Source organism: Macroventuria anomochaeta (genome assembly GCF_010093625.1).
Source record: "Macroventuria anomochaeta strain CBS 525.71 unplaced genomic scaffold BU25scaffold_3, whole genome shotgun sequence".
In the NCBI taxonomy this organism is placed as follows: domain Eukaryota; kingdom Fungi; phylum Ascomycota; class Dothideomycetes; order Pleosporales; family Didymellaceae; genus Macroventuria; species Macroventuria anomochaeta.
Window position 1 is genome coordinate 1,066,846 of NW_022985364.1, and position 22,308 is coordinate 1,089,153.

The following is a 22,308-nucleotide window of genomic DNA, read 5'->3' on the forward strand; positions in this document are numbered from 1 at the left end:
GTTGAGTGCTGTAGCTCGGTCAGTGCCGGAAAAAAGACCAAACTGCTTTAAAACGACCAAGTTGTCATGACGCGTAGATGAAGTTTTACGCGCCCAACAAGGTATTCTGGAACTGGGAAGCGACATCGAGGCCAGTGAACGTATGCATACTCCAACGAGTCCTAAAAGTCACGAAGATTCGACGTGAACCATGACGAAGCCAACAATGTCCTCAGCGCAAGGATCAGGAGAGCCCTGGAAAGAGATATGCTAGTGTTGTCGTGCATGAAAGGGTCTTCAGTAGCAACGAATCACAACTGCCGAAGCCACGCGTGAGGGCGGTGAGCGGCAGTAAAATGTAACAGCGCGGGGCAACTAAAACCTCGCTGTTCCGCAGCTCTCATCTCACCACTCCCACTCTTTCCTCCCTCCCTCAATTCACCTCTCATAACACATATCACCATGTCTGCCCCCGCCCACAAGTTCAAGGTTGCCGATATCTCGCTGGCCGCTTTCGGTCGCCGGTATGCTGCCCCTCAGCATCCTTGCGAGGGACTTTGCTAATTCGAAGCCAGAGAGATCGAGCTCGCCGAGAATGAGATGCCTGGTCTCATGGAGACCCGCAGGAAGTACGCTGAGGACCAGCCCCTCAAGGGTGCCCGCATTGCTGGATGTCTTCACATGAGTACGTTGTCCCTGCCTCCTTGGGGCAATCCCTGCCTATCTGGAACGATCACTCGAACCATATACTTGAATCACTATCCAAACGTCCATGATGTCGAGTTCTCTTTGGATTCGAAAGTTCATTAGCAATCGAACTCTGCTAACTTCATCACAGCCATCCAGACCGCCGTTCTCATCGAGACCCTCACATCCCTCGGTGCCGAGCTCACCTGGTCCTCCTGCAACATTTTCTCCACCCAGGACCACGCCGCTGCTGCCATCGCCGCCGCCGGTGTCCCTGTCTTCGCCTGGAAGGGTGAGACCGAGGAGGAGTACGAGTGGTGCCTTGAGCAGCAGCTTACTGCTTTCAAGGACGGCAAGTCCCTGAACTTGATCCTCGACGACGGTGGTGACCTCACTGCTCTCGTTCACAAGAAGTACCCTGAGATGCTCAAGGACTGCTACGGTGTCTCTGAGGAGACCACCACTGGTGTCCACCACCTCTACCGTATGCTCAAGGGCAAGGGTCTCCTTATCCCCGCCATCAACGTCAACGACTCTGTGACCAAGTCCAAGTTCGACAACCTTTACGGCTGCCGTGAGTCCCTTGTCGACGGTATCAAGCGTGCTACCGATGTCATGATTGCTGGCAAGGTCGCCGTTGTCGCCGGTTTCGGTGATGTCGGTAAGGGTTGCGCTCAGGCTCTCCACTCCATGGGTGCCCGCGTCATCGTTACTGAGATCGACCCCATCAACGCTCTCCAGGCTGCCGTTTCTGGCTTCCAGGTCACCACCATGGAGAAGGCTGCTTCCCAGGGCCAGATCTTCGTCACCACCACTGGTTGCCGTGACATTCTTACTGGCGAGCACTTCGAGCAGATGCCAAACGATGCCATTGTCTGCAACATCGGTCACTTCGACATCGAAATCGACGTTGCCTGGCTCAAGAAGAACGCTCAGTCGGTCACCAGCATCAAGCCCCAGGTCGACCGCTTCCTCATGAAGAACGGCCGCCACATCATCCTCCTCGCTGAGGGCCGTCTCGTCAACTTGGGATGTGCCACTGGCCACTCTTCCTTCGTCATGTCCTGCTCTTTCACCAACCAGGTCCTTGCCCAGATCATGCTGTACAAGGCTGCCGATGAGGAGTTTGGCAACAAGTACATCGAGTTCGGCAAGACCGGCAAGCTCGACGTCGGTGTCTACGTTCTCCCCAAGATCCTTGACGAGCAGGTCGCCCTTCTCCACCTTGCCCACGTCAACGCTGAGCTCTCCAAGCTCACCGAGGTCCAGGCCGAGTACCTTGGTCTCCCCGTCGAGGGTCCTTTCAAGAGCGACATCTACCGCTACTAGATTTCTTTCTTCTTCGCTTTGTTTGAGTTTGAGCAGTTTCAACACGACGTCATGAACTGGGATGATACCACTTGGAAAAGTTCTTTGTCTTCAACGGCATAGCATTTCAAGAGTCAGGGACTCTTTGGTCGTTCAAAAGGCGTTGTTTGCATATCATCTTCTTGACCCTTCAACCACGGTCAAGCATAGAGGTGATACACTGTAAGAGTGCGATATGGGTTAAGACAGTGCGTCTCCACACGCAATCAATATGTAGTAATGGTCCAGCAGCTTGAGCCGTTGTCCTGAATGAAGAGATTTGGTCAGCCTTCATCGGCTTGACGTCAACAATATTGAGTCCCTACCTGGGTGATGTATCGCTGCTTCCTCACATCTTCTTGATGTATGTACCTGTTATCGTCTGCAAGCCTCATCACATTTTCCCGCAACACAACATGCCCATCGACGCACACGATGCTGTCCTCGGCGATTTTGGCAGCATTGACGTGTCCGTATCACAAAGCCAGCTTCATCTACTCATACAACATCTGCCGTGACCGCCAAACCTTTCGTTCAGCTGCCGCACAACCTGCCTCCGCAGATGTCCATACGCCTTGTCTCAACCTCACATATACACACTTTTATTTCGGGCCACTACCTTGCATCATGCACGCCCTTACAGCGGCACCGTATGCATCCCATTGTTTCAGATCGGCTAAGAAGAACAGAACGGACAGCTCCCTTGCATCATCTATTCTCGTCCACCCCACTGACCCCCGCTATTTCGCGCCTGTCCTACTTGCCAGATACGGATGGAAGAGGACCTTGTGTTCCACGTCTCGCCACGGCGCATGCGGTGCGAGAGTTGAGCCTGGCGAGGCAGACGAGGTACACGAGCCCCAGCCTAGTATCTACGTGAGGACAAGATCAAGGGTGCTGTGGTTTCCCGGTCCCTGGGTCACAGCAGGTAGCTGGCAATCTGAAACCTGTTCGTCAGGGTAGCTGATACCGGGGAAGAAAAAGAAAACCTTGTACCTGCAGCGACGACTGACGGCGGGGCAAGTGCTGTCGTGTGAGCAGATGTGTAGTGTTGTGTTGTATTGCAGATGTGAAGGTGGGTCTCAGGTGACCTTAAGGACAGTACGGGAATGTACTGGCACCATGTTGTCGACGTGAACCATGATTGAGAAGAACTGAAATTACCGCGTCATCGTCGAACTTTGGTTGATGGTTCGAACCAAGATTAAGACGACATCGATGCACTGAAGCATCATCTGAATGGTCTAATGTATTTCAAGGATCTCGAGTGTCCATGCAGCCCGCCACGAAACAGTGGATCTTGTACCACGACAACAAGTCCCTCCAAAATCAGGGGCTCTTCACAACGGTCATCATCCCCTCCCTTGCTGGGAACCCAGGGAATCCAGGTATTCGGGTGCTTGCATCGTGGCTGGCCTGACAAGCTGACAAGATCCATCGAGATGCATCTGCATCACGTCGGGCATTGAGAAGGGAACAAAGTCGGGGATGAGGCTTTCCAGAACAGGACCGTGAAAACGCACCGCATCGAAGACAAAAAGTGTACCTACACGATCTGCTGAGTGACGTTGATGTCTATGCGGGCCGTTGTTGTCAAAGCTGCTGTAACATCACTAGAAAACCTACCTAGCATAGGCAGCGCGGGCCGATGCTCTTGCATCTGCAGAGGTCAATCGGGAAGTTCCTGTAAACTCTTACAAGGATGCTGCATATCAATAGCCTCACTTCAGACTAAGTCCGGTCCGATATATCAGCCGGCGGGTCCTGATGCAGATGCACGAAGGGGCGATTTGAAATGTGAAAAGTGGAGTGATTAACGTAGGTTCGCAGGCGGATGAGCTACTGACGGAGCAAGGCGGCGTTGAAGTGTAGATAGCCATTGCATGGAAATGGATGGATGTCGAAGCCGAGGAACGATGGCTTTCGGGTATGCAAGATCAAGGGGCTGGTACCGACATATTCGAACCTTAACGGCGTGTACTCCGGTGCATGATGGACCACAGTACCGATAACTCTAAAATTTAGGGCATCAAATTAGGAGCATTAAAGTACAATTTGAAAAACTTATGTCGCAAGTTGCTAAGCAAGCATATGTACTGTGCCACTTACACCTGCGGCAAACAATATGTGAACCTATGACAACGCTCGCTATGGGTGACTTACATCTGCCTATCTGTAGCAATAGACAATGCAGAGAGGTATCAGAACAGTAAAGACGAGACAGAGCCGCTAATTATGCCCCTTGAATGGAACCCACAAAGCCAGTCGTGCTTTTCCGGTGAAGATGGCGCGGCGAATATGTCGAACAAGAGTGCAGGGAGGGAGGAAACGCCGCTGGGGAGAACAAATGAGATAGTTATGACGGTCGGTTAACGCAGACCGATGACGCTCTGTCGATCTTTAGCAAGCGTGATGGGTGCATATGTAGGGGGTCAACGTACCATCTCGAGCGTCCAAACCCTTCTTATCCAGACTTTGAGCTTGCCTTCTACACCTCTGACGTTATCAAGCTCAACACCTTCCCACCAGCATCGGCGAGCGGGCTTCCTCCAGAAGAGCAACAGCTTCTGTGCCATACCAACGGCGTTGCTATTGGCGAAATCGTTACCCTTGATGTCGGTCCTTAGGCGCGCAAGAGCAATACTGCAGATGACAGCCTTGTTGGGCTCACCAGCGCGGTGGCCCCAGTGATCGTCGTGGTTGAAGCCGCTAAGAGTGTGTTAGCAAGTATCGTTACTTCCTAGTAACATGACGTACCCTGCAGTCAGCATCTCGATGAGGTGCTGTTCTGTGGTTCCAGGCTCCTCGCTCTTCCTAAGACCGGAGAAGATACCCTCTTGTCCCAACAGAGCCTCTCCTGCGGCGCGCTTAACCTCAATCATTTCTGGTTGGGCAATGTCGCGGTGGGGAGGGATAACGTAGAAGTCTAGGTCCTCACGGAGAACGATGATACCAGCGCGATCTTGCAGCATGTCTCTTGCGGAACCGTGCATGGGCTCGATGGGCACTGCTTCAGCAGCGTGGTCGGGGGCAGCAGTCGGCGAAGGAGGCGACGCAGGGATCGTCTGGGCTACATTGCGGAAGAACTCGAGCATGTACTGGAGGGAGTTTGGGTCGTACTGTGAAGGATAGAGATTGTCAGATAAATATATCGCGGGATTGGAGAGGTGGAACATGATCTTGGCTAGTGTGCCCATGGGGAGGTGGGGAGGAGGGGAGGAATCAGGTTTACCCACGTCGACAGGATACACATCGCCATCATGGTACGAGTTCATGTGGCCATCAGGGAGGAGACCGTTGGGGAACAGGGAGAGGAGGACGAATTCGGGCAGAGTCAGGAGCTCATCGCGCGACAAGGTGAAGCGTGTTCCTCTGCAAAGATAGTCAGCACATGTGCAGCACAACTATTCATACTACACACCTCAACTCCAGAGTGATGTTCTCATCTGAACCTCCACCCAAGGCATTGATTGGGGGCCCTTGACTTGTCTGGGAGACTTGAGTAATGATACTCGCGGGACCTCCTGCTGAAGCCATGACGTAAGTGAATGAATCAAGCGGGCTGGTTCCTTCGGTGTAGGGCGGCGGCGGTTCTCCGTCGTCGATATCTTTGTTGCTAGAGCCGGCTTTGGTATCGCGCGGTAGGACTGCTTTGGTCGCTGCAACGGTGGCTGCTGAGGATGCCGACTCGGTGAATGAAGGTGCTGGTGCAAACGCAGGCGGTGCCTTGCGCTGTGTGGGTTCGTTGGGCTTGTTGCGCGCCTCGACGGGATCCTCAGAGGGGAAGAAGAGAGACGAGAAGGAAGGGGGGTACGGTGATTCGCCAGCTGTCGTCAATACTGCGGCGTCCCTCGCGGGTGCTGTGACTGTGTACGGTGGGCGGGACGTGTCGCTGTCGCTGGAGTTTGGGGACAAAAGAGTGGATACGGACAAGCCGTCTGATCTGGAAGCCTGCGTTCGCGACAAGGCGCCGGTGTGCTGTGTCTGTTGACGCAAATAAGGCCTCGAAGGGGCAAGGGCGCTAACCGCCGCGGGAGTCAGTCAATCGATTGCGTGTGTGTGCAAATCACCAACTGGCAGGGCGCATTGAACAGGGAGGCAGTCGAAAGAATTGCAAGCCGTTTCGAGGCAGACGGAGGTGATCGTCTTTGGGCGCGTGTGGTGAGGTGGGCATGGCCTGGAGCTTGCATGAGCGTCATTGGTTTGGGCCTAGCGCAGCTGCTAATTAACTGTCCAGGAGGGTACGATGAGAGGTCACAACACAATGTCAAAGCTTCACGATCGGCAATTGTCACAATGAAGAGATATAGGGCTGTGCCGATATGGAATTGATCAATTCATATCGGGCTTGCTATAAGTGTTTCTATGCATGCTCAGTGCTTTGCTACAACACCAGCCTCGTTGGCCTGTGCTGTGATTCTGCGCTTGTACGCCTGCACCGAACCGTCGAAGTGCTCAATCGTACCATTGTCACACACCCACAAGCTTGTGCATACGTTCTGCAACATCGTGACATCGTGACTAACCATCAGCACACCACCCTGGAACTTCTGCAGCGCTTCTGACAGAGCGTCCATAGCTTCGATATCCAAGTGGTTGGAAGGCTCGTCCAGAACGAGAATGTGTGGGTTGGTCAAGGCGAGGCAGGCGAAAGCAACACGCGACTTTTGACCTCCGGACAGCAGCGCCATCTTCTGGAGGCCCGTCATACCGGTGATACCGAAAGCGCCCAGGTGACGACGGTACTCTTCATCCGGCTTGCCAGGGTATTGCTTGGCCATGAATCCTACAGCACTATTGTTCAAGTCCAAAGCATCGACGTGGTGCTGGGCGAAGAAGCCTACTCGAAGTCGAGGGTTCTGCGAGATCAGACCAGATGTAGGCGTCAGTGCGCCAATGAGCAGCTTCAAAGCTGTTGTCTTTCCAGCACCATTGGGACCGACAATGCCGATACGTGAGTCGAGCTGCACGTCGAGATCGACGTTTTTCAGGAGGATGTTGTCCTTGCTGTAACCGAAAGAAACACCGCTCATTTGAATGATAGGAGGCGACAACTTCTCCACTTCAGGGAACTTGAAGTGGACCGTGTACTCCGCTTCTGGTGCCTGCAGGACCGGCATACGTTCCAGCTTCTTGATTCTGGATTGAGCCTCAGAAGATTTGGCAGCATTGTACCTGAACTTGTCGATGAAAGCTTGCAAATGCGCACGTTCTGCCATTTGCTTCTCATACTCGCGCTTCGCAGTCTTGCGTCGCTCTTCCTTGGTGGCATAGAAGGAGTCGAAGTTACCACCCTTGTAGTAGTCGAGTCGCTCGGAGTGTTGGTGGATGATGTCGGTGGCGACCTCGTTGAGGAAAGCTCTGTCGTGGGATACGACCAACACTGTGCTCGGGTAGTCCTGGAGGTAGTTCGCCAAGAAGGTGATAGATGGGACGTCCAACATGTTAGACGGTTCATCGAGGAGTAGCAAGTCGGGCTCGCAGAACAGAGCTCTTGCCAAAGCCAAACGCATCCTCCATCCTCCAGAGAAGGTCTTTGTGGCATACTGTTGACGCTCGGTTGAGAAACCAAGACCAGCGAGGATACTTGCCGCTCTGGACTCTGCTTTGTCAGATTCCATCTCCGCAAGCTTGGCGTGGACATCGCTGAGAGTTGTGTCGAGACCTTCACGCTGCTTGTCAAGCCTTGCGGCGTCTGCAGATGTGTCTGCCATTGAAGAGCGTTCTGCTTCCAACTCATTGAGTTCTTTGGTGATTTTCTCTTGCTCCTTAAGAAGGTGCTTTCGCCAGACGTCTGCATCCAAGACAGCTTGGAGGGCAGGAGTGTCATCACCAGTGATCTGGGTCAATGTTAGTCCACAAGACTCGAGTAGTAAACATGGATCGAACTTACCTCTTGCTCTACGTGGAGAATGGAGATATGTGTAGGAATCGAGACTTCACGTCGAGCAAGAGCTCGAAGCAACGTAGATTTACCGATACCGTTCTGACCGACCAGACCATATCGTCGACCATACGCCAATGTCAGAGAGGCATCAGTCAGGATACGCAGACCAGGCATAGAGACGTCAAAGCTGTCAATCTTGATATCCTTACTCTTGTTGGCAGAGTCACTACCCACCTGCAGAGGATTGACAGCCATGTAAAACTCTTCATAGCTCTGAGTCTCATTGGGAATGTCGAGCAACTTGGATGCCTCATATTCGACGTTCTTGAACTCTTTGCGGTCTTGCTTGGCACGCAGTTTACGTTCGGCTTTCTCGAGCTTCTTTCGGTCGACCCTCGACTCTACCTTACGTGTGTTGGCTGACTCAAGATCAACAGTGCCGCCTGACAGACCCAGGGTCGCGGACATGTTCTTTGAGGAGCCCACGTGGACTGCTTGGTCAAGCTTCTTTGCCGAGGGAGCCATCTGACGGCGTTCGCCGTCTGTGCCGTTTGCTGCATTGAGGCGTGAGATGAACTTCTCAACCAGATTCGTGATGGCTGTCTCATTTTCTTTTGACAGGTTTCCAGAAGCAGATAGAAGCAGGGCAGCTACAGTAGCGGCAGCTTCTTCGAGCGGGGAAGGGGCATTGGGGTCCGAGTCGGAAGAAAACGAATTGGCGGCATGGGTCAAGTACCCCACCGAGTACTCTGACAGGATGGGATCGATGCTAGGGATCTGGGTTCTGATCTCAGCTTCCATGGCTGTTGGCTGGCGTAGAGAATACGGGGATAAGTCCTTGTCCCACGCAGGCGGTTGCTGTCTGAAGTCAAAATCCAATGGTGGCGCTGGCGAGGTCGGCAGGCACACAAGAGCACGTCTCGCTGTGTTCAATCGGATGCAGGTGTATTGGCGGAGCGGAACGGTGTTTGTGCGTACGATATTCGTGCCACAGCAGGTCGCCCAGAGCTCAAGGCAAATTGATGAAGAAACCTAAAGTGGGGCGGCAGTCAATTCTGGAAGGAACGGCGGTGGCCAATCAGCACGGGGCAAGCGCAAACACGCCAAACGGCGGCGCTCATTTCTCTCGGCGCGTTTTTGAGCGAAGCTGGCGGGCCTGCACGACCAGTCTGGGGCACGCCTCTGCTGCACATGGGTTGGATTTGCTCCAGGATTCCCGGCTACGCACATCCTCTGCCGCGTCTCTGTGTTTCCGCTGAACATCACTGATCGCACCGTAACCTCATCCAGGCTCTGAACCGCTCGCCCAGCAAGCCCGCTGCCAGAAAGAATGATACATGCCGTCGCCGTTCCCCCAGAATGATTAACACAGCGCCGCCTCCACTGTTGATCAAGCATGCCTGCCTATAACTGTCAATCCATGCCTTGTCGTCAACATCGTTCACGATGCACCTGTGACATCGAACTGCCTTTATGGCTTTCTGAGCAACGGGCGACCGCACTCATCACGGCGCGCGTGCCATGGGAAGCCTGCCACGAATTTGAATTTGCTCGCTGACTTCCGATCCCGCCATACCTTCAAATCCCTGTTATTCTTGCTCGTCTTGTCCCGTTCTCTCCCAGTTTCCCGTCCTGGGGCTGACGTGCTCTCTGTTTTGGCTGCTGAGGCTGCCTCCGAGGAGCCCTGGGCCGGCCATGTCATTGGTGAGCACCTGCGTGCCGAAACAGCAATACTCACGAAGGATCATGCATTCGTGCCTTGAAGTTCTTCATCCGCATTCCTTCGGCTGACCCTAGCGTGACACGCCCTCACGCTGATTACAGCACCGTTTGCTGGAACGGTCTTGGGTGAATGTGGCCTGGTGCGCTGTGGCGGAGGCTGCTAAGGCACGCTCTACCGAATTACCACACTACCAGCAAGCCTCAGAAACTGGCTGATATGTACGTACATGAGCGCCGCGACACCGCGATCAGCAAACAATCTCCACTCGCTTGCAGGGAACTGCTGTCGGGCACTCGCGAATCACTGCGCAGCGTTACAAGTGCCCGGGATGGTATCGTGGGCCCCAAAATAGTTGGCTCTTAGCAGCGAGGGGTGGTTCTCACCTGTGGACTCGCTGGAGCCGCCATGGCCAGCCTCTGCGCAGCGTCCCTGAGCGTCATTGACGGTTACTCGGCGCTATTGCCAGCGCTGCTTCGCTCAAACGTTGTGATACCGCGTCGTGCTGCAGCTGGCCCGCACTGTAGAACGGCGGGAGGGGCCAAGAGGCACCTCAGATGCACTCAGATGCAGCGTGAACAGCGCTGCTTCAAGGCAGCAAAGAGCCGGAGGAGCTATGACAGCATGGCCGGCGCTCAGCGAGGCATGAGGTCTGTGTCGACTCCGTGTTGTGTTTCGACATGCCGCTATCAGCCCAATTCATCGGCGACATCTCGCTAATCCCAAGCGTGCTGGGTAGCCCTGTTCGTCGATCCCAGAAGCAACAAGCAAGCAAGCAAGCCAGCGGATTTCTTCAGTCCTCCGTCCGCTCTCCCTCGAAGCTCCACCTCTCTGCTTCAGCCCGCTGCCGGGTGCTCTTTCCGCCCTTACGTCGCCCTGTTCTTTGATACATTTCGCTTTTCCCGGCGTCTAATTGAACCCTCCATTCCTCCCCCGTATACCTGTCGTGCATTTGCGATCCATGGTTCACTGAGGCTTGACGTGCCAGAATGCTCGCGTCGTCACAAGTGCTTCGCCGAGCGAGTCTTCCCCGGCGGTGTGGTCTCTCAAGAGAATGAAAACGGTTCCAACGGTAAATATCCTGCCATTTCCTCCGTCTGCAAAGCTTCAATGTTGCGTCTGCATGTCTACATGCACCCTTCATCGAGGCCCTTGCTTGTTTTGATATGTCTCAACGCCTCTCCTGCATCCGAGCACGGCTGCTTGCCTGTTTCGCTTCGTTATACCTCATGTCCGAGTCGCACTGAGGGCAATGACTGACGCATCCTCGTCACACAGCTTTGTGCTACTGCCACTGTCGTTGGTGCATCTGCGGTCGGCCTGTCTTTTGGACGCGGACCTCCCCTCGACTCCTCGAACTCAAACAAGAGGAAAGCCACCCCAGCACAAGAGCTGGAACCCGGCTCGATGTCCGCTACCACCCAAACATCCTCTGCGACAACGACCACCGTCGCCCCCTTCAATGCCCCTATACCGGTCGTCCCTACCTCGCGCATCCCGATTGCGACTCGGCCTCAGGATGGTCGTCCCCAGAGACGTCCAATTATGAGAAGGATGACGAGCGGCGATGCGACTATGCGGCCGCCAAGTACTGTGGTCAATGGCTTTGTTCCCAGTGAGCACGGTGCAAACGAATCGGAGGCTGGCACCCACGTGTCGTCGAGGAGAGCCTCGTGGATGAAGCGCCTGTCGACCATCTCAGTCTCGCAACACTCGAGTAGAAACCATAGCCCTGCACCATTGTCTCCCTCTGTGTCTTGCTCGAATGGCTCTGTAGCCTTCTCCCACGACGGCTCGACTGTGCCGATGATAGGCAGGCAGAGCCCACCTCAATTACCGCCGAACAAGCTCGTAAAACGGACCTCGTCAGTGCGTGCTCCGCGTGATATATACTCTGCCCATGGTTCTGGTTCCCTTCGCCCTTCGTTTCGCCGTCCTGCCACCAGCCACCAACGGTCTGCAACCCTGCAGAACTACCACTCCTTGTTGCCGGTCACGAGAGAATCACCATCACTGGAAGTCAAGCCATCCTCGGCGAGCACTGACAGTGAGGCTGAGTACACACAGTTCTTCACTGCGAAGTCGTTGCGAGGCAGGACGTTGTCGAGACGACTCAATCCAAACCCAACCAAAGTCAAGCGGATTTTCCCAGACGAGAAACATCGACCGACATTGGTCCTGGCAAGAGCAGTCACAGCAAGTGCCGAGGAGCTGGAAGAGTCGGCAAGTGAAGCAGGTGAAAGTGTGTTTTACGTGAGCAGGCCAGGCACCCCACTGAGCTACACGGCGGCTGTCGCAGCACCCAAACTTGGGGCTCCACACTTCACCGAAAACACGCACATACGACCCTCTACTGGAGTTTCTTCCACCGTTGTTTCTGAGGATGCGTCGCGGCGTAGGCGCTCTTTCTCGATTGCTGACCTCCTCCCCTCTGGATCTAGTGCCAAGAAACAGCGGCTCGCCAAACAACCCGGGATGAAACTGACCCGTGGGTCAAGCCAGCGCGTCAGCTCTGATCCCGTATTACCAACGATGGGCAAGCGCTCCAACACCCCGCACGGCGAGCTGCCAGGACGACGCAATTTGACCGACCCAGCGCCTTCGAAACGTGACATTTCTACAACTACCGGAATCGCCGAGTCCAGCAACTACTGCAATGGAGCGCCTGGGGACTCTTCGACGTCGCCCTTGTCCGCGCTACCACCGCTCCGTCGCGCGATGACAGTCCCTGGAAACAGGTTGGCGTCAATGCCTCAGCTTGAGGCTATTGCCTCAGCCGCGCCAGCCACCAATCAGACCCCACCATCGCCCTCGGCCCTAGCGCAAGCGGGCGTTCGCCCGTCGTGTCATTCCATCGCTCCCTCAGAACAAGCATCGACATTGGTCGGCTCGTCTGATAATGAAGTTCGCGCCGTAGGCTCCGTCGACGAAGACGACGCCGATTTTCGAAGCGAAACTCTCTATGATTCGCTGCGCACCGGCGCGACCAGGAGCGTGTCTGGCGGTGCTCGAGGGCCTCGCATTGAGACCATATTTGACGAATCTCCCCCTGCCAAGGTCAGGATTACAGCCCTGCGAGATTTGCTTCCTGCCGGCGCTTTTGGAGACAACCTAACTAATGGTACCTCTGGCGACCGCAGCATTGCCGAGGACGATGAGAGCATCACAACACCGGTGCGCACAGTACGACCAGAGCACCACCTGCAAGAAGCAGTCAGCTTCTCGCGACCGAACAGCACGACCGTGTTCCCCAGCCTGATACCTTCGTCGCCCCCGAGCATGCCCAAGCCGCTCTCCCTTGGAACGCTGGAATTCGACGATGACAGGAGCGGTAGGTGGTTACTTGACGAACAGGAAGGTGAGGACCCTTGGGTTGACCATCCACCAGCCAGCCACCTCGCTACGCCAATCACCCTGCGGCGCTCGAATCCGCACTTGCTTGCTTCGGTCCCAAACTCGAAGCCATCAACTCCGCAACATCTTGTACTTGACCACGTCGACCGAGACGCTCGCAGCAGCATTTTCGATTGGTCTGAACAGCAGCCTGCGGACAAGAGCTCGGGCAACCGGACACCGCCACGTCCTCGAACAGTTCACGGCAAAAAGGATGCAAACCGAAGGGACAGTCGATCGGTTGGCAGGCGTGCCCCTAGCGGGTTGCACGCACGCAGCCAGAGTGTGCCTGTGGTTCCAGATGTGGTTGGCAAGTGTAACACAGTGGTCACTAACAAGTTCGGCACTTGGGGCATAGGCAGCAAAGGTGTTACTGAGGATTGGAATGACGACTTCGATTTCTCTGAGCTTCCCGAGGAACCCACTCCCAAGAGCGTAGCCGGATCACAACGTATCGACAGTGGCTCAGCCATGGTGGTACCTAAAAGCATTCAAGAGCAGCAAAACAATGTACTGGCAAACATTAGTCTCCTACGCGAATGGGGCCTTCTCATCGAAGAACTCAAAGAGCACAGGATCCGCGCCATCTCCCTTGGCATTATAGAAGGGCCGCACTCAGGAATGTGGGAAGAAGTGGATGCTATGATTGATCTCGCTGATCAAGAGGCGGAGCATGAAGAAGTTCCTCGCGCATCTCCCCCTTCGTCGCCAGGATTTGATGAAGATGCTTTTGATGACGTGTCTGCGAGTCCCAATGTTGGTCGCGGAAGGCGCAAGTCGGGGTCGCCGAATGACGATCTTAGCAGCAAGAACCACCAAACCGTGCGCCCCAGGAAATCCATCTTACCGCCAAACGACCGAATCTTTGGCCCCCAAACTTCTCCCGTACCACCGAAGCCGAAATACGAAGCGCCAGCAACACCAGAATCCAGGCCTATTATTACGCGCCCTCGCAAAGATTCAGAAGCAAAAGCACGATCAGTAATCGAAGCACTGCAGACTAAGAGAAGCGTCTTCGAATCTCCTGCAAATGCACCGCCCACACCTTCACCCAAGAAGGTGCCGTTCGACACTGCTACACTGCGACGTATCGTTCCATACGTCAGCACATTAACACGCAAAGTGAAAGACACAATCAGGGACGCAGAAGGACTCTACTACAGTCCAACCACCAGCCCACAGCACGAAGAGCCTCCATTTGCAATGAGTCCTTTCCAACAGGACGCGGAGCTCGCATCGCACATGAAACTAATGACAGTTATGTAAGGTCACAGTTTTCGACGATGTAACGGATTTACGAGCATACTGGTTACCCACCCAGCACCGCTTGACACACGTAGGACCCGAATGATCACAAGCAGATCACGATCAGCAGGGACTCCTCAGGCGGGAGCAAAAAGATTTCTTCCGGATATTTTCCAACTTTGGATCAGAGCGTTCGAGCGATTTTGAGTCCACCACGGATTCAACACCTGTAATTTTTATGTTACTATTGGCTACCACTGCCTGGTCAGCATTTTGCATTTGGAGCGAAGCCGCATATTCCCTGTTTCTCTTTTGCATAGGGTGCAGCATGTCCTGGGATACACGCGGACGAAGAGGACGGAGTGCTTGTGAAAGAAGAGCATGGCAGGCATTTTGATCAAAGAAGATTTCCTGGTTGGACATGGGAACATAATATCTTTCTGTCTCTTCAGGGCCCCAGCTGGTTGACCCCAGGAAGACTACGCCACGCGCTTTGCGAGCTTCTTTTCATAACCTTCACGGAGTACGACGGATCATGTACAAAAGCGGGCTGGATTTCCTTTTCCTACTTCTCTTGCTGTCTCGATCTCCTCGTTTTGGTTTGAATAACCGTGAACGCCTAGGAATCAATATCGATATTCGACGGCCGGCATCTGTCTTGCGAGACCTGAATACAAAACATTGAACATGTCTTAACCGCTGTTCCTCGGCTTCATCGTGACGATCCTTGGTTCTCCCGCACTAACACGAACGAAGCAGGAAGGCGGGAACGCCTGCGACGGATCACATCTTATAACCGTGCACATATGATCACACGTAACAGTTGCGTGAGTACCTCCAGCCCTGCACATGCGGAACTGGATACCGATAAAGTTCAGAGCAAACATGAGGCCATCCAGTTCTCCACTTGCAGTTCAACAGTTTCCAGTGAGTTTCCGCCGGCTTCAATCAGCCGTGTCTTATTCGCTCACGCCGCCTTTCGCCTGCTATCTTACTAAACGCTTGCTAAGGGCCGTATGGCGTTCATGGCATCTACTAGATCTGCTAGCTTGAAGCCATCAGACCATCTGTCTGGGCATCTCATACACCGGCGTACAAAGGTACCACAGAGAGAGCCATTGGTTGACTCTAGCTCATCGTGAGATCCCAGTCGTACAAAAACAATTCATGGATCATCTTTGCAGCAATTTGCGCGATATGAAAGCAGTCGAGTTCTCACGTTGACGAGCAAGGTTGCTGTTTGTTTTGCGATCCTGGCGGCAATAAACAAATGTCCTTTCCCAGCCACATTGCCGACGCTACTTCGAACCGGTCTCATTGCTGCAGCAGAACTATTACCTGCTTGCATATACCTGTTTCTACAGCTCCTCTCTTGATTGTTAGCTTTCATATGTCCGTGACTTCTATGTCTTGGAAGCTTGGAGCTCGTGAGTGCTTTGCAGCTTCGTCCGTCAGCGGGAAGTTGCTGTCCGCAGGACGCCCCGCAATGCTCCCGTCCCTTGGTCTCGGCACATCACCGAACGCACCTGTCAGATTCAACACAAGTCATGTAGACCACCAGACCAGCGGTTCACGCCTCGCTCGTTAATGTGCAACGTCTCCCTGAGGCTGTGAAGGTTTGGCAAGCTCTGCACTGCGCTGACATCTCCACATATAATGACGTCCGCTGGTCTTGGAAGCCAAGCGTTACCACCTTGGGAATGCATCACATCGAAACCGTTGTTGATCACGTTTATCAATGTAGCATCGCCACTGAGGGGTACAAATCGGCTCCATTCCTTCCAAATGCCATCTGATCGCTGTTTCGCACCAACATGCTCAAGCTGATCATCTGCGAACTCACTGACTTTCACGAACCGAACGATCTGATCCGTCCCGTACCTGCATAGTTCCCCACTTGCTCGCTTTCGTATCCGTGGCCTCTCACGTCAGCCCTACTATCTCCAATTCTGCAAGATGGCATTGAGGCGCCTAACAACCCTGTTTTCGATTGCCTACGCAGCCAGTGCTCAGTCTACTGCACCAAGTGCTTGCTCGAGCACAATTGCCCCACAGAATGCGGCTCCTTCGGTGGCACCTGGTTTCCGTGTCGAGGTCGTCGCTAACAATCTGACCCGTCCCCGGAGCATTCAGTTCGATTCGGAAGGTGCTTTATTGGTGGTGGAGCAGACTCAGGGTGTCAGGAGAATCAGACTTACTGGTAATGGGAGTTGTGTGAGGCAAGAAGGGGGTATCCAAAACGTGACTGACAATACGAACGTGAGTGCATATGCGTTTGTTCATATCGTAATTCGTGTCAGGTGCAGAGGACTAATAGCCAATAGCTGAATCATGGTCTGGCGCTTTCCGAAGATAGTCGAACACTCTACGCCTCCTCAGCAAGTGCTGTCTATGCCTGGGACTATGATGCTTCACAGGGTCAAACGACATCTGACTCTCGCCAAGTCGTAGGCGACTTCGGTCCTACAGACGGACATGTGACCAGGACGCTCCTTCTCAGTCAAAATGCTCCTGGCATGCTGCTGGTGAGTCGAGGAAGCGGACCGAATGTCGACCTCCGTGCGCTCGACAGGTCAACAGCGATCTCTACCATCAAGGCCTTCAATATTACCAACGCCACTTCAGAGGGCTACAGTTATATCAGTAATGGCCTTCTCCTTGGGTGGGGGCTGAGGAACAGTGTCGGTGTAGCCGAGGAGCCAGTGACTGGAGGTATCTACTCGGTCGAGAACAGTGTCGACAACTTCCAACGAGGCACTGAGCTCATCAGCGAGAATAATCCTGGAGAGGAGTTGAACTATCATGGATATCTGAACGGGACCCAATATGAGCAACAAGGCGGTAACTACGGCTATCCAACATGCTATGCAGCCTGGAACCTGTCTGAGATTCCAGACAAAGAAGGCATCACTGTAGGTTCGCAATTCGCTATTGGTAGTCAGAACGACACTGTCAACGACAAAAATTGCCGGGATGCGCACATCGCCCCCAGACTGGCTTTCCAAGCTCACATGGCTCCCATCGACATCAAGTTCAACACCAACGGTACCGGCGCATGGGTGTCATTTCGCGGGTCATGGTGAATACCCTCCTCAAGTACGCCGACAAGATCACTAACAGTACCCTAGGAACCGCGAAGACCCCATCGGCTACAAAGTCAGCTTCATCCAGTTCGACGGCAACGGTTCACCAACCGCTGCAGCAAATACCACGACCGCAACAGTCGACATTGTTTCCAACCCGGATCTCACCCAGTGCCCTAATGGCTGCTTCCGTCCTGCAGGCCTGGCATGGGACAACCAGGGCCGCTTGTTCTTCAGCAGTGATGCGACCGGAGAGATCTATGTCATCACCAGGGAAGATGGCAGTGGTGTGAACAGCGTCAGCGAGGTGGGCTCGCAGACGAACGGCACTGGCACCTCGGGCGCGCCCTCACCAACTGGAAGTAGCAATACCGCTGTCATGAAGAGTCGGAAGGATGCAAGTTTTTGGGTGGTGGGTGCAGCGGTGGTTGTATTAGTACTTTAAGTGTGATTCGCCGCATTAAGAACACACGGTTGCTCTATAGATGATCGATATGTAGGTGCGAATCACAGAACATTCATTTTGCATTCACTTCGCAGATCTTCTTGTTTCACATTCGGATGCGCAGGGAGGTGCAAACGCATAGGTTGACCGTAGCTGCATCACGCCGTTGGTGCTTTCCGTTTGCACTTTAGCAGCCAAGCTTTCAGTTCCTACGCTCCTGCACCCTCCAAAGCACGAACAAGGATCTACTGCATTTGCTCTTTGGTATTGCACACGTCGTTCTTTTGCTCAACGCCTATGCACAGCCACTTGCGATCAGCGCTGTCAGCCGCATCGATCGATACTCACCACTATCGTTTGTCGCTCGCTACGTCGAAATCCCTCGTTGGAAGCATTTTGGGAACGCCGTTGAGGTCGCACTCGGCCTGGAGCTGGTTAGGTGATTACAGCAGACCGCAGCCTGGTTTCACTTCGACTTCTCTCACGCCTCAGGGACTGGCTACCTTCTATCGCCTTCACTCATGACTGAACGCTAGGGCTCCCTCACCTAAGGTTGCGCCTGACTGGACCCCCGGCCTATAACTTGCTCGGAAATTTTGAAGAACACCTCTCCGTTCCCCAATCACCTTGGCCTTGCGGTCTACAGAGACCTTGGATCAAGTTGATTTCGCGTACAACGTCTCAACATGTCTCTTGATGCACACTCTACGCACACGGCATTCAACTCACTACCTATTGAAGTAGGCTCCCCAGCAAACACTATACCCGGTAGAATATACTAACACAGTCTAGCTCAACAAGGCCATCGCTCATCATCTAGACACCGACAATGACATTATCTCCTTCCGCTTAGTCTGCCGGGGTACGAATGATGCTATCGACGCCGATCATGGATCCTTCTGGCGCTACAGGTTCCGCGAGAAGTACGCCTCCAAGGAGGGTCCTACCAACAAGGAGTTAAGAAGGGCATATCAACGGCGCAGCAAGATGCTTCGACGAGGCACTGGTTACGACTTCTTCCGTGGATACAAGAAGCGTGAGCAGGATGTTATCGAAGTGCTCAGGGATCTGATAGTCGGTAAGTCCCCCCTTTTATGCTGTGCTGCAACGCGTTGTCACTGCACATTCCTTTGTCGCAATCACGTATGGTTTCACACTAATCTGACATTTCCCAGAATCATTTCAAGGTACTGTAGACTTCGACGAGTATGGTCGACCTCACTGCAAGAATCAAGACCGCCTGTTGGAGTTCATCTTGAACTCCAAGATCCTTCTCAACGATCGACGCCCGCCAGACCAACGCACCAGGTCGGAGAAGAACGAAAAAAAGGAGATCAACCCTATGCTTACCGCTGTCAAGATCATGTGCTCGCCTCTCCTGTTCGAGCATGAGGACCTCAAGCACCACATCTTCGCCATCGAACAACTCCAACGCGCTGCATATGCTGTGACAAACAAAGCTCCGATCTACGAAGGCTTAAACTACACTGACGTCAACATGGAGTGGATCATGAAGTGTCTCGACTTCTTTCGCTATCACATGATGAATCGAGAGACCATGACACTGAGCGATGCGATGGAGGATCTGTCTGCCTTGCAGAAGCCAACAGCCTGGCAAGAGCCCTTGAAACAGGGTGCCTATCCCTTGAGCAAGCATTGGAAGGGCACATACTCTTTCCTGGACCCTAACGAACAACGCAAGCTTCGAGCTCTCCCAGATGACCATGATAGTGACATCTACTTTAGCGACAAGAACATCGATGAGGGCAAAATCCAGGTATGTCATGAACAAGTGCGCTCTGTGGCGTAATCCTCCACTAACAGAAACAGTCTCTTGAGCTCGACTTCGACCCAGATCGCCAACTCAAATGGCCAAAAGTGTTCGAGGAACGCCTGAACTCCTTGCGTGAGGTCCCTGAGGCTGATGCGCCCCCAAAGACGCAAGGCCGCAGCAAGATGAAGGACACTATGAAAGCTAACCTGCAATTTATGGGCACCGGCATGGACCTAGAAGATGATTTCCAGGCTATAGGATGGCTCAATGCTCTCCCAGATCAGTGCGGCATACCCGGCTGGCAACGCATTACGTTCATGAAGCACTTCGCTGAGGACCTCGACGACGTTGACTCTGACAATCTCTGGGCGTACGAGGGTGTAGTTCTGCCCGGAGGTCGCATCATCGTTGGCCGCTGGTGGTTCGCTTCGGAGACCGTCGATTTCGATGTAAGTGCTAACCTGGAGGACATAAGTGAAAGTTCAATCAAGACTAACCTTGAACAGCGCGATTACAACGGGCCTTTCATCCTTTGGGCCGCCGAGCCTGATGAGTTTGACGAGTCCTGCGACAGCGACTCAGAAGATTAGTACAACTTTCTGGCGCTTTGGAGATATTGAACGACGCATGACACAGGGAGCATCTATCATGGCATATCAGCTTGGAGCAATGAGACTGGATATATATACATATTTGAAGCGTTTGGAGATCTCACATGGCTTATCTTGATCGATATATTGAACATACTCAAGTAGTTTTGATTCAATCAAACGGCGGCAAGCCAAATGCTTATCGAACAACGCCCACGTATAATAATCCAATATCAATGATACTTCTACATCAGCTCCTTCGTCCTCTCCTCGCTCTCCCTGATCCACTGATCTAGCTTATGGCGGTCTCTCGACTTGAACCCAACCTTGAAATACTTTGGCTCCATGGTCAAACTTGTGGGAATATCGTTCGCATCCAAACAATCCATCACCGCCTCATCCCTCGGATCCTTTGGCGGCGTAAACTCAAACGCACTGATCAATCTCACAAACGCAGTGAACAGTTCTCTATTCGCCAAATGACTGCCCACACACATCCTGCTTCCCGCGCCGTATCCGTAGTGCGGTGTCCCCGCGCCATCAGGAACATTCAAGTACCTTTCCGGATCAAACTTTTCCGGATTCTTAAAGTGCTCAGCATCGTAATCCGCCGCATAAGCATTCATATAAAACGTCGTGCCCGGCGGGATAACCACCCCGTTCCACTCAATCGGCTTGATCGATACCCTGGGCAGGCAGATCGGAATCACGGTCCAGTAGCGCAGGATTTCCTTGTATAGAGCCGTGATGTACGGGATCTTCTCTTCGTGCAGACACCGCTCCCATGCGTCGCCGGAGGGGTAGGCGGCCATTATTTCGCGATAAGCGCGTGCTTGGATTTTTTGGCCTGCCGGGGTCGCGAGGTAGGCGATGCCCATGATTAGGTTACCCGGGACGGTGTCAAGACCCGCGGAGACCATGGTTAGGCAGATGGATTTAATCTCGGCTCGGGGGTGTTAGTATGGAGAATTGGAGGTGGGTTGGGAGGGAGACGACATACCTCTGTTCAGCTTCGCCTCGGGGTCTTTCATAATATTACCTGTGATGCACGGCTTATCTGTTCCGTTCTTGATCTTCTCTTCCAGAGTATTGAGAAGCTTGTCCATGTACACATCACGCCTGTTCTTGAACTTGATCGCCTCGTTGCTCTGACTCGGGAACAGGCGCAGCAGCGGCACATAGTCCTGCCAATTGTTGCTCGTGGACCGGAAATTTCCCACGCCGCGCTCCACGTCGACAATCTCCTTCAGCAGCGGCGCGTCCTTATTACCGTCGATGCGGTATCCGTAATTCAGCGTCAGACTTGTGTTGAGCGCGTAGCGCTGCCAGTATGCGCGCGGGTCGAGGTCGATTTCGCCGCCCTTGCTGTCGGAGAGGAGTTCTTTGATGGACACGGTTGATTCGAGGTCGATGAGCGGCATGTAGGATTGCACAGCGGGCCGATTCAAGGCGGTGGCAGCGGCTTTGCGGCGGTTCTTGCACGACTCGTCCCAGGGGGAGGTGCCGATTGTGAAGCCTTGGGATGAGGAGACGACTTTGTGGAAGGTGTGGAGCATGGGGCGGGATATTAGGGCGGATTGGTTTGTGATCCAGAGATGGCGAACGGATTCGAAGGAGTTGGCGAAGACAACTCTCTTTAAAATTTCTGAGCTTATGGTTCTTTGAGTACGGATATGTGGTTACTTACCTTGTTGCCCATTCGAACCTGGAACACTGGCCCGTACTTTTTCGCCCATCCTTGTGCTACCTTTGCATGATTCGTACCGAGCTCATACAAGCTACCGAAAAGAGGTAGGCCAGGAACCTCTGGAAGGCCCTTAATGTGTGGTGTATCGGTGCCATACAGGAATCTATATAAGAAGATGCCGACGACAACAGCGACGGCGCCGTAGATTGGTATCGACATGCTGCTGACTGTCCAGACTGCTGATGTGAGAAGAGCTGAAGCTTGGTAGACCAGACCTTACAGGAGGTAGCTGCACTTATACCAACACTCGTCTACCTGGCCCACGCATCGCGGTCCAGCGTAGTTCACTCCAAGAATCCGCACCTAACCACATCCTGGACGCCTGTCTCAGCAAGAACGCGTATCGCTTCACTGGATGCGCGATCCGACATGTCTGCGACTTGCTGAACGCAGTAAAGCGGGGCAATAGCG

The 22,308-nt window shown here is 53.6% G+C and overlaps 6 protein-coding genes across 6 annotated transcripts; 4 read left to right on the forward strand and 2 right to left on the reverse strand.

Annotated features, from left to right (window-relative positions):
- The first annotated feature begins 377 nt into the window (after positions 1-377).
- Positions 378-2,323, forward strand: BU25DRAFT_384054 (S-adenosyl-L-homocysteine hydrolase-like protein). Its single transcript, XM_033704315.1, has 3 exons — positions 378-503; positions 555-664; positions 818-2,323. The coding sequence occupies exons 1-3, from the start codon at positions 442-444 to the stop codon at positions 1,993-1,995; spliced, it is 1,350 nt and encodes a 449-aa protein (XP_033566447.1). The 5' UTR covers positions 378-441; the 3' UTR covers positions 1,996-2,323.
- A 2,059-nt stretch (positions 2,324-4,382) lies between these two features.
- On the reverse strand, positions 4,383-8,701 carry BU25DRAFT_428154 (P-loop containing nucleoside triphosphate hydrolase protein; the record flags this gene model as incomplete). The annotated part of the gene is made up of 6 exons (XM_033708487.1): positions 4,383-4,403; positions 4,455-4,722; positions 4,771-5,385; positions 5,435-5,964; positions 6,402-7,853; positions 7,907-8,701. The coding sequence occupies 6 exons, from the start codon at positions 8,699-8,701 to the stop codon at positions 4,383-4,385; spliced, it is 3,681 nt and encodes a 1,226-aa protein (XP_033566448.1).
- Positions 8,702-10,591: 1,890 nt separating this feature from the next.
- On the forward strand, positions 10,592-14,330 carry BU25DRAFT_145969 (uncharacterized protein). Its single transcript, XM_033700607.1, has 2 exons — positions 10,592-10,692; positions 10,899-14,330. The coding sequence occupies exons 1-2, from the start codon at positions 10,675-10,677 to the stop codon at positions 14,277-14,279; spliced, it is 3,399 nt and encodes a 1,132-aa protein (XP_033566449.1). The 5' UTR covers positions 10,592-10,674; the 3' UTR covers positions 14,280-14,330.
- Positions 14,331-16,045: 1,715 nt separating this feature from the next.
- On the forward strand, positions 16,046-17,845 carry BU25DRAFT_359062 (soluble quino protein glucose dehydrogenase). The gene is made up of 3 exons (XM_033703628.1): positions 16,046-16,517; positions 16,583-17,337; positions 17,387-17,845. The coding sequence occupies exons 1-3, from the start codon at positions 16,215-16,217 to the stop codon at positions 17,784-17,786; spliced, it is 1,458 nt and encodes a 485-aa protein (XP_033566450.1). The 5' UTR covers positions 16,046-16,214; the 3' UTR covers positions 17,787-17,845.
- A 627-nt stretch (positions 17,846-18,472) lies between these two features.
- Positions 18,473-20,150, forward strand: BU25DRAFT_331547 (uncharacterized protein; the record flags this gene model as incomplete). Its single annotated transcript, XM_033702405.1, has 5 exons — positions 18,473-18,526; positions 18,579-18,864; positions 18,962-19,563; positions 19,626-19,981; positions 20,042-20,150. 5 exons carry the CDS (start codon positions 18,473-18,475, stop codon positions 20,148-20,150), a joined length of 1,407 nt encoding a protein of 468 aa, XP_033566451.1.
- A 245-nt stretch (positions 20,151-20,395) lies between these two features.
- On the reverse strand, positions 20,396-22,056 carry BU25DRAFT_417980 (cytochrome P450 phenylacetate hydroxylase-like protein; the record flags this gene model as incomplete). The annotated part of the gene is made up of 3 exons (XM_033707843.1): positions 20,396-21,096; positions 21,151-21,784; positions 21,838-22,056. The coding sequence occupies 3 exons, from the start codon at positions 22,054-22,056 to the stop codon at positions 20,396-20,398; spliced, it is 1,554 nt and encodes a 517-aa protein (XP_033566452.1).
- Positions 22,057-22,308: the final 252 nt, after the last annotated feature.